General features: G+C 46.8%; 1 protein-coding gene across 2 annotated transcripts in view; it reads right to left on the reverse strand.

Annotated features, from left to right (window-relative positions):
• Positions 1-10,592, reverse strand: part of pou6f2 (POU class 6 homeobox 2) — a 98,767-nt gene that overhangs the window by 25,356 nt on the left and 62,819 nt on the right. For both annotated transcript variants that reach the window (XM_017031709.2, XM_025054461.1), the window contains one exon: positions 7,148-7,431. In XM_017031709.2, coding sequence (XP_016887198.1) covers positions 7,148-7,431 — 284 coding nt within the window. The remainder of the gene's footprint in view (positions 1-7,147; positions 7,432-10,592) is intronic.

The raw sequence follows: 10,592 nt of genomic DNA on the forward strand, positions 1-10,592 counted from the left end.
GGGAGTGGAGGGAGGGGGGGTCTGTGGCTGAGACGTGGTCACACTGATCGATAAAATCCGCCTCCCTTCCTTCTCTCTGTGTGTGTCTCCACTTCAGCGTCTCTTCTTTTCAACCAAAAAAAATAAATATATATATATTTGTGTAGCCGAGTCCTCGACGCAGGTTTAATTAGCATTAAGTGAAAAGATGAATTGATGCCATTTGTCGTCTTATTTGTATCGACTGGCTCCGTGGCGAGGAGTCAGGGCCTGTTGAGGAGTGGATTTCAGAGAATCAACATCAACATGAACATCCACGCCGCTAATGACGGAGGGGCGTCCAAACATGCACCAAAATGTAAAAAAAAAAAAAGCAGAGGGCACTCTGGGTAAGAGGGATTTGAATGAACACAATTTGTTGTTAAATACGAAGCAGACGACAGCGTGGAGGAGAGGTCCTGGTTCGACCTGAGGCCGTAATGCAATCAGACTGCATTAACAGGAGGCCTTTTCTACAGCCTGGCAGCGCCCGCGTTCCCGGTGCTCTGTTTGCGGTCACTAATGGGCATCAGAAATTACAGGCGGTGGAATCGCTGCCCCGCGGGGGGCCTGGCCTCCTCAGAGGAGCGCAGCACTTAGACAGAGTCAGGGCGGCGCTGCAGTCGGAGGGAAGTCAATGTCACGGCCTCGCCTCGTAATTAAAGAAACCTCATTCCTCCGCCGTCGTCAGGTGAGGCCCCCCGGTCTCACCGCTCCGGTTGAAGGCTCTCCTGTGGGCGTCTGGTGCGAGATGCGCCCCCCGAGTGTGCACGTGGGCTGATGGGTGCGCTGAGCCTTTCTGCTGGGGTGTCTGAGGTGTAAGCCCTCTGTCCACCAGCAGGGATTTTTTTTTTTTTTACAAATCACACAGATCTCCAGAAAGTAAATGCAAAGTGCCGTGTAGGTGGAATTCTAAGAGTTAAAGTCGTTTTTTTTATATATATATTTTTAAATTGTTCCTGTGAAATAGAGTCAGTGTAACTTTTTTCCTCCTCATTTGGAAACGCAGGCCTCGTCCGTGCTCCTTAAGTCCGTCCATTTTCTCTCTGCTTAATCCCTCATTTGAAGTAAATAAAAGTAGTAGAGCTGTCATGGTCAGGTTGTTTCCCCTCATCTAGGCCCCGCGTGCTTTATAATTATTCATATGAAATGTGCTGCTGTTGATGGGCAACAGTCTTATTTTCTGCTTCAGTCAACAGTGCACATTTGTATTTTCTAAATTGTGGAGCCAGGTTCTTGTTATGTAAGGCAATTTTCTGCCTTCTTAAGAGCCGGATCTCCTGTGCATTAATAAGAGGCAGGGCTGAGCTGCAGGGGAGCTGAGGAGCACTGCTCTTACTCTGAACCGTAAAATCCAACATCACCACCACCACCACCACAGACGGCCTCAGCAGCAGCAGCAGCAGCAGGCAGCAGCAGCAGCAGCAGTTGTTTAAACACGGTGGCACCATGTCGTTTTGTAGTTTTTAAAATATTTTTTTAAGAGAAAAAAAAGTTTCAAATCTCTAACGCCAATGTAGGATTAAAGTACTGTTTCCCAAAGACTGGGTCGCGACCGTCAGGTGGGTCGCAAGAAGTTTTTTTGGGGGTCGTCTCACATCATGTTTCCCTGGAGTTTACGAATAAAGTCTATTGACTTGGGTCACGAAGGTTTGTGACTTTTAAAATATGGGTTTCCAGAAAAAAAAAGTTTGGGAAACACTGGATTAAAGTACTCGCAGTATTTCCAGTTAAAGAAGTACTGCAGCAAATGCATACTTTTCTCATCAAATAATATAAAGATCATGAGTAATTATTGCTTGAAACTACAGAATTTTTTAAAATTTATTTGGTAAGAACGACTTCTAATTTTATAATATTGACTTAATAAATTTTACTTTTACAATGAATTAAGGCAAAAAAAAAAAGTGTTTTTAAACAACACTGACCCCAAACTGACGACGTGAGTCCGATCCCGAGGTAAATAAAATAGTGTTTTTAAACAACACTGACCCCGAACTGACGACGTGAGTCCGATCCCGAGGAGATGCTACACCTCAATATGTAAGCTATATTGCGATTCTTTCAGCGAATTGATATTTTCCTACACCCCCCCAGTAGGGGGCGTAGTTCCAAAAGAAAATCACTTTAAAGAGGTAACCCTCTGTCGTAGCCACAGTGTGAGCTGCTGCTGCTGCTGCTGCTGCTGCTGCAGCCACGGTTTGAGCTTCAGTTATTTTAATTTTGATTTAATGTTTCACTAAACTGAACGGACGCAGAACCGATCTGGAAAATCAACGAGAGAGAGAGAGAGAGAGAGACATTAGGAGCAAATTGGACGGCCGGTGATTTTAACATGAGTAAAAAGTGCAGTGCAGTGGAAAACAGTAGGTTGAGGAGGGTGGGGGGGCGGGGGGGCAGGGGGGGCTCAGCTGGAGACAAGAGCAGCAGCAGAGATGGGGCAAGAGGCTGGAGGAAGATTGTGCAGAGGAGAACAGGGGGGGGGGGGAGGGGCAGGGGGGCGAGCGGCGAAGGAGGTGAGAAGTGACGGTGAGTGCAGACTGAAAGGTGGCGCTGGTTGGCAGCTGCTGACCTTGGTGACGATGGGCTTTCACCACAGCCTCCTAATGAAGGCTGATTGCCAGGGAGAGAGGGTGAGAGGGAGAGAGAGAGAGAGAGAGAGGGAGAGAAGGGGGGGGAGGTGGGGTGATGCAGGAGAGGCTCAGGTAATTGCAGCACTTGTGGGTCTGAGGCCCTGCGGTCCTGTGATGTCGGGGTGCAGCCGGGGAAAGAAGAGAGATGTCTGTGGACGCTTTGGTGGTAAATTGTGGAGCAGAGGGATTGAGGAGGAGGAGGAGGAGGAGGCAGCGCCCCCAGGCTGTAATTACCCCTATGAGTGTGCGGCTGGAGAGAGGACGGGGCCCAGCGTGGGGCTCCGACAGCGATCAAGGAGACAACTGTGAGAAGGGGAAGTGGGGACAGACGTAAGGACGGGCGGCAGGGGTCTGACAGAGCGGGGGAGGGGGGGCAGGACGGTGGACCAAGGTCAGGGGCTGTTAGTGAAAACACCACACGCTGGTGACATGACAGTGGTGATAAGAGAAGATGTGATTCCTGGATGGAGATGTGGAGGGAAAAAAAAAACTCAGTGATAAAAAGTAAATAATTAGATCAGAGCTACAGAGAAACAGACGAGGAGGAGGAGGAGGAGGAGGAGGGATGAAGGCGCGCCACTGGATGGCGCAGCAGGGTCAGCAGGGTCTGGGCACACACACAGCAGAGTGAGGGAGTTGATAGGCTGGCCTAAGCCTCTCCTCTCCTCTCCTGCCTGGGCTGATGTAACTCAGTGGAGTGGCAAATTACAGCAGAGCTACAGCTGTAGCCCGACATTATGATTAATTTGATCAGTAATTTCTCCTGTTTTTCATTTTAATCGCTGCAACCATTCTGCTGTGGCAGGTCTTTCAGATCTAATTAAGATCAATTCCGGTGTAACAGACTTGGCGAGCGCCTTTTGCCCACGTCAAATCCCCGAGCTCTCGGGGCGTGGAGAAAACCTGCAGCTCTAATCAATCAACTTCCAGCTTGAAAAAAAAAAAAAAATACTGCCGGCTCTCGCAATCAGCCCATTAACACACTTAAGCAAATTTCATAATCTCCTCCGCCCGTCTATTTGTCACCACCGTGGCGAGGGAGGGTAGACGGTTGGGGGGGGGGGGTTAGGGGGCGCTGTGAGCGTGTTCCTGGTACTGAGGAGCAGAGCGGCGACGGCTAATTCAACCAAATTAACTGCACTTTCATTCAACTTCACAACACGGCTTTGATCTCTGCTCTGATTGGATCATTCATTAATTTTAATTCACAAATTACAAAAAGGAGCGCAGGTCAAATCCCGGGGGGAACACGACCACAGGTTAATTGGAGGATAATGGTGGACTGAGCGGCTGAGTGGGTCCAGGTGTCCAGGTGACATGAGGACGAGACACTGAGCTGTGATTATGACTGGACTTTATGACACACAGAGAGAGAGAGAGAGAGAGAGACGGAATGTCCCTTTAATTATAACCTGGTTAAAATGAGAGTGGACACGTGTTAACGACTGAGCTCCTCATTATCACAGGACATTTACAAGTCATTTGTCTCTGAAGTGCCAGTGGACCAATCACGAGCAGGGTCAGTCAAAAAGTTCCAAGACGAACGAATAAATAAAATAATTTGTCCCTTGGAACCTTTGATAACATCTGTCTGGGATCTTTTTGACTGACCCTGACCTGAATGGTGGGCAGGAGTAAAAAACAAACCCAGATTCAGTCCACCCTCGGCTCGAAGCCCCTTTTTTTTACTCAACATTAAAGCCTGTGTGAATTAACCAATGAGGCGTTCAGGGACCACGGCAGTGAAAATCCAATCACGGTTCCAGGCAGCTGTAGTCGCAAATCCCATTGTAGCTTAGAGTGGTTGGTGAGGTCATGACCTGTCCTTGGGGATGGTCTCCACTGGGTGACGCAGTAAAAAAACCCAGCACCGACCTGGAGAAACTAAAACCTTTTACAGAGATTCTGACTGGATATCGTACCAAGACACTTTCATAATCCTATTTGATGAGGCAATATCTTAATGATACCTAAGGTGGCCCTCTTTGCTGCCACCTGTTGGATGAGGTGTGTCCTGTCAACATAAACAGATGGAACCTCCTTTTAAATGTTTAAAAAGTTAATGATCTATTTTTTAAAAATCAAGTTTGAAGAAATTAAATTTGAAATTGGAAACCTTTCACGACCTGTAGATCTTTTCTGCTAGCCTGCTGCTGTTAGCTTGATGCTACACTTTACCGGAACACGAAATGTTTCCTCAGTAAAGTGTCAGTTTCTGTTCTGTAATTTAAAAAAAAAACAACTATAAATTGGTTGTTTTTTAAAAAAAAAAAGATAAACTAGCATGCTACTATTCAGATAGCGTCATGCTTGTCTTGGACAGATTAGCCTCTATGCTAACATCAACATAACCTTTCTTCTTTTATTTTTATACTGTATTATGTATTTTTTCAATTGTATCTTAAAAAATGTAATTTTATTTCTGATTTAATCTGTTTTCCAGAGATTAAAGTAAATTGTTGTTTTTAATTATTTTGGTTTTTTTTCTTTACAATTTGAACATTACACTCTCAGCTATTCTCAGAGTTCAGTTCCTGTTAAATAACTGTTATTTTCTGTCCTACTTGACAGTCTCTGTGTCTCCGACTTCCTCCTAAGTCTTGACCGTCGCCTTAAATCTCCCTCTGCCGGCAAATGTAATCTTTGACGTGTGAATCTGTATGTTGGTCAGTAAGCCGTGCCTCCACGGTCCGAGCGGACACCGCGCGGCGGCTCATCGTAGCGGCCAGCCTTTGGAGCCCATTAAATCCAGAGACTGTTCTTCTGAGTCTCAGCAGGCCGTGACAGGGCCGCAGAGAGCTGCAAGAGGGGGAAACAAATAGCCCAACTCATCCTGGCCATAAAGAAGGTTGCACCACAACCCAATAAGGGTCTGACGCTGATGAATGTGGCCAGGGACGGAAAGGCGACCCGGGCCAGACTGGACCAGAAATGAAACCACAGGGATATAAAATAGGTTATTATCGTCACACGGTGACAGCCAGAAGGACAGAAGGGCAGAGATGGATGGACAGACGGAGTGACCAAAAAGGAGGCCGAGTAGGAAGAGCAGCGAAGATTAAAGAGCTGATTATGGCAGCACGGCCCCAGGATAAACCACCCCCGCAGACCCCGTTAGACCTGCAGGGGGACGGAGCCTTCAGTGAGTCGAGGCTTCAACAACAAGATGCAGATTCTATTGGGCCGCGCGGCTCTTCAGTCGAGCTCCATCCGTTCATGTGCAGCTACTTGATAAAGATCAAGAACTGTCAGGAAAATCAAGCGCAGCGTTTGCTGAAGGTTGACCTGCCAAAAATCAAATACCAGTCAATGACAGCGTTCGCACGCACACTCCACTTCCTGGAGTGGAGCGTGGTTGTTTCAGTGGTTAATCTGTGCTCTTTAGTTGAACACTGGTGGTTCACTAATGTGTTCTTTTCATCGACTTCATTCAAGGTCCTGGAAAAATTATATAAAGAAAAAAAAAAAAAAAAAGGTTTTATCTCTGACTGGAATGATTACAGACACTCCACACTCTGCTCTACTAGACACTGTCACTAGAATTATATGCTAGAATATTGTGTGAGTAATTGTAACCAAAGAGCTATCCCTTTTTTTCCCTCCGGGGGCGCTAGGCTGCAGCTTGATCAGTACGACACGAGCGCTCGTATAAAATCGAATCCTGAATTTTTTTTCACAGTCGCTCTGGCAAGAAGCTACTAGCTACTGTCCACTGATACAGCCTTAGCCGGTGGCTAATTACAGCAGGACAGGTACTGCTGAGCACCATGGGACTTCTGGTGCTGTACACCTTCAACAACATAGGAAAAAAAAAAACCCAACTGATCCCGCCCTCCTCCAATCACTTCCTGCTTCTTCTTGGATTTTCTCAGTTTTGTTTTAGCAGCATCACCGCCACCTACAGGAGCTAGCATACGTTAGCATCGCCGCAGAGGAACACACCATGCTAAATATACTGTTGCAGCGTTTCTTAATATTTTGAGTGGTTAATATTTTATCAGACGGCGTGAACCAAACAGCTCCATGACACCCAGACTGTACGGTGTTGAGTTCATGCAACAGAAGGAAATACTGCGTTCAGCCTGACAGCACGGCATTTTTAAAAAAAGAATATACAACGGAGGTATTGATTTTTCCTCCTCTCTGTTTTGCCTTTGAACTCACCGTAAACCGACCGCGGTCTACTTATGTAAACCTGTGTAACTGTTTACTTACAGCGCCGTGAATCTACGACCCTTTCATGGTCACGGTAAGTGGCGCTATGCGGCTAATGCTAAGTGACGTGACGTGACATGTTGTAGCAGTTGAAAGAATAAAATGTACCTGGTAACCACAGCAACAGAGCCGAGATGGAAAGACAAGCTTTTTTTTTTAAACCTAGCGAGTATCAGTTAGCATAGCTAAGCTAATCGAACCTAAACAACGTGTTGGACTTCAACCATGGAAGGATGAAGGTGAAATGAATCAGTCAGTTGTTGAGGGTTTCAGAATCTTACCGGCAAAGGCATGGGCGGGGTGACGGGGGAGGGGAGGCTGCGGGCTGGCGACTGGTTCGGTCGGTGCGGTGGAGAAAGCTGCGGCTGCCCAGAGGCGGAGGAGCAGGCGGAGCCCGGGGACGGAACGGAGGTCTGCTGCTGGCCTGGCGGGGTCATGTGGTGCTGGGCGTGGACGTGGGTCTGTTGGTGATGATGCTGCTGCTGCTGCTGCTGCTGCTGGTGATGCTGCTGCATCTGTTGGAGCTGCTGCAGGTGCTGGAGCTGGGAGTTGAGCGACGAGGTAGCTGTTGATGGAAGGAGAGTGGTGTTAGCACGAGACCTGAACTCTACCAACAGGAGGCGCTCATTATGACAGCTCTGATCAACACATAGTCAAACACGCGCGCAGGTGTCGGTTTCACAGGTAAACACTGAGAGCTGGACGTGAATTGTGTGGAGACAAAACAACGTCCTCCTGGGTGTCTCAGACGGCTGAGTGTCGGGAGTCTGTGAATTTAACTTCACCAGTTGGAAGACGTCGCTCCCAGACAGACAGACTGACATAATTGCTCTCCGCGGAGCCAAAAGTCTCGGTCGCGACTGGGAGAATGTCAGAATCTTTGGTTTTAACGGTTGAAAATAAAACCTCACGAGAATGAAAGAAGAGTTCATGGGGTTCCGTTCAAACATGTTAATGCTCTGAAATGTAGAAAAGAACGATGTTTGAAACTGAAGCTCCTGCAGCCGCAGGTGAATATGAACTTTGAAGTAAATATCCTGTGACTTTGAGAGACATTGAGCGTCTATACGCTTTGAAATGATGTTGTTTTTTCAACGGTTTATTATTAGAATTTCAGGCCAAGGTCCAAGAAACACTCGGTCAACGTCGTGTTTCTATACCATGACCTAAAAAACTACTATTGAATGAAAAAAAAAAAAAGTAGTAAATCTGTATGAACTGAAACCCATTCAGTAAATGTGACTTTTCTAAAATATAATCAACTGTATTTTCATTTTTTTATCAAACGATTCCATCGTCAAAAACTTCAAATGACCAACATTTATCAGTAACGCAGCCCAGCAGGTGTGTGTGTGTGTGTGTGTGTGTGTGTGTGTGTGTGTACAGAATAATTGCAGCTGAATAATTGAAGAACGGTTGTCTCATAAAATATGGATAAAACATCGGTGGAGACAAGTCAGTGATTGGTCGGGTCACTTCATGTCCAGAACAGATGAACATTTGATGAAGATCAGACCCTGGTCTCCTCCTCCTCCTCCTCCTCTTCATCCTCCTCCTCCTCCTCGACCAGTAAACAGCAGACTTTTACATTTCTTCCACCTCCTGACACATTGACACCTCTCTCCTCCTCCTCCCCCTCCCCCCCCTCCTCCCCCCCCTTCACCCTTCACCCCCCCATCATGAATAATATATCAGCTGTGCAGACGGCCAGAGTCCAATCCTCACTTCAAATGTTGGGGGGAGTTGTGGCGACAGAACCAGACAAAACGTCGGCGCCCCCCATTTTAAAAGATGGAGCCCAAAGGTGAAAAAAAAAAAAAAAAAAGGAGCAGAGCAACAATGAGATTTCTAGTCAGAAAATTATCCCAAACAGGAAGAAGATCAAAGACGACTGGAAGGGTTTCCTCCGGCGCCGTGGGCCGGGCGGCGAGGAGCGAGGAGAACAACAAAAGAACACGAGGCCGGAGAAAACAAATACAGAGGGAATATGGAAGCAGCCCCATGTGGCCTTATTATCAGGGCTACACCGCAGGTAACGGTGCTCTTTAACAGCAGTGCTTTATAAACGCTGTCATCTTGTTAAGGCCGTCACGACCGCTGACCCTCTGGACGACTGGCATTTGGTTCTTTTTAGCGCAGCCGTCTGATTGGTCCGGTTGAGCACATAATCCAAACAGCTCGTCTCGGCTAATTGTTTGCGTTCCTTCCTCCCGTAGAACCCCCCCCCAACCCAGGACGAGAGAGAGAGAGAGAGAGAGTCGTAGCTTCGCTTATGATGGAGAGAGGCCAAAAGGGCGGCGCCATCCTCCTCTGCTCATTAAACCTCCTGGAGTCTTCTTTGTTGTTTGCCTCATGTTCACCGCAGCGGAGGAGGAGAACTGACCCCAGGTCTGGAACTTTTAGGGGACCGTGATCCTTTTTTTTTTTTTTACAGGAAAATAAAGTTCTCGTCACTATTTTCCATAATGAATGCACCACAAAAATCAATCATCGAGGGACGAGCTCTTCTGATTGGTCAGAGCATTTGGGGCTGTACAGGGAGGAAGCAACTGACTTCAGTACTGAACTGGCATTGACACCATTTTTTGATCAACTATTATTATTTTTTTAATTGTTAATTCCAGTGATCAATAGACTTTGTTTTTTTTTTAGTGTTGTTTGTCTTTGACATTTATGCAGATTTTTATGATCTCACTTTGAATCAAATCAAATCAAATTGTCCCGGGAAATTTGTTTCTTTTCAGTCCAGTGAATGGATTTGTTGATTTTAACACATTAGTTGGATCCAAGATTAATCAATGTTAATGAGGTTTTCAGTAGTGAAGTCAATGTGTAATTGAAACATCCCGTCCGTCGTCTCTCACCGCTGCCAATGTCCAGTCAGTCTAATCTGAAGCTGCATCCATTCGTCAGTTCATCTTCTCGTCCCTGATGAAACGTCCGCGGCCTCCAACCTCACACTCGGTGACAAACCGTCTGCCGTGCCACCTCTGGAGCCTTTTCTCTCTTGTTGTTGCTGCAGCGCCGCAGAAGAAATCAACTGTTATCTTTCGCCTGTCCCGGCGTCGCTCCGTGGAGAAGTGGAGGACGGCGCGAGACTGATTGTCAGAGGTCGAAAGGCTAGGTCAAAGCTGGCACATTCGTCAGACAAAATGCTATTTTTGTTTCCTGTGCGGTTGAGCAGTGAGAGGGCTGGGGGGGGGCGGAGGAGGAGGTGGGAAGTCTGCTCTCTCTCTCTCTCTCTCTCTCTCATTACCAGCTCTATCTCAGTGGTCCCTGCCAACCCTCCTATTACAGCACTTTTCTCTCCGGGCCTGATTTGAGCTTGACTCCATGTTTTTTTTTTGTTTTTTTTTTCTTCTTCTTTCTTTTTTCTTCTGGATGCACAGCTCACATATACGTTCCCAACTGTTCCCTGTCAGTTTCCCTCCATGTGGTTTTCATCCTCGTCTGCATGGAGTTTGTCTGGAAACCATCGAAAAACAAGCAGTGCTTAGGCCTCGCTTTCTTTTGTTTTTTTCTTGCCCGTTATGTAAGACCCGCTCTTGATAAATCCTGGCTGTTTCTTTCAGAGATTGATGCCTTTGATCCAGATATAAATAGGTGCACATCATTTCCAAGTCCTTAGAAGAAGTCTTTTCAAGGCCGACGTGAAGTTTGACTCCAGTACAGCAGTAATCAGGCCTCCACAACAGGACTTTGACCGTCTGTCCATTTATCAAGTCC

Source organism: Cynoglossus semilaevis, chromosome 3, assembly GCF_000523025.1.
Source record: "Cynoglossus semilaevis isolate Cse_v1.0 chromosome 3, Cse_v1.0, whole genome shotgun sequence".
Lineage (NCBI taxonomy): Eukaryota > Metazoa > Chordata > Actinopteri > Pleuronectiformes > Cynoglossidae > Cynoglossus > Cynoglossus semilaevis.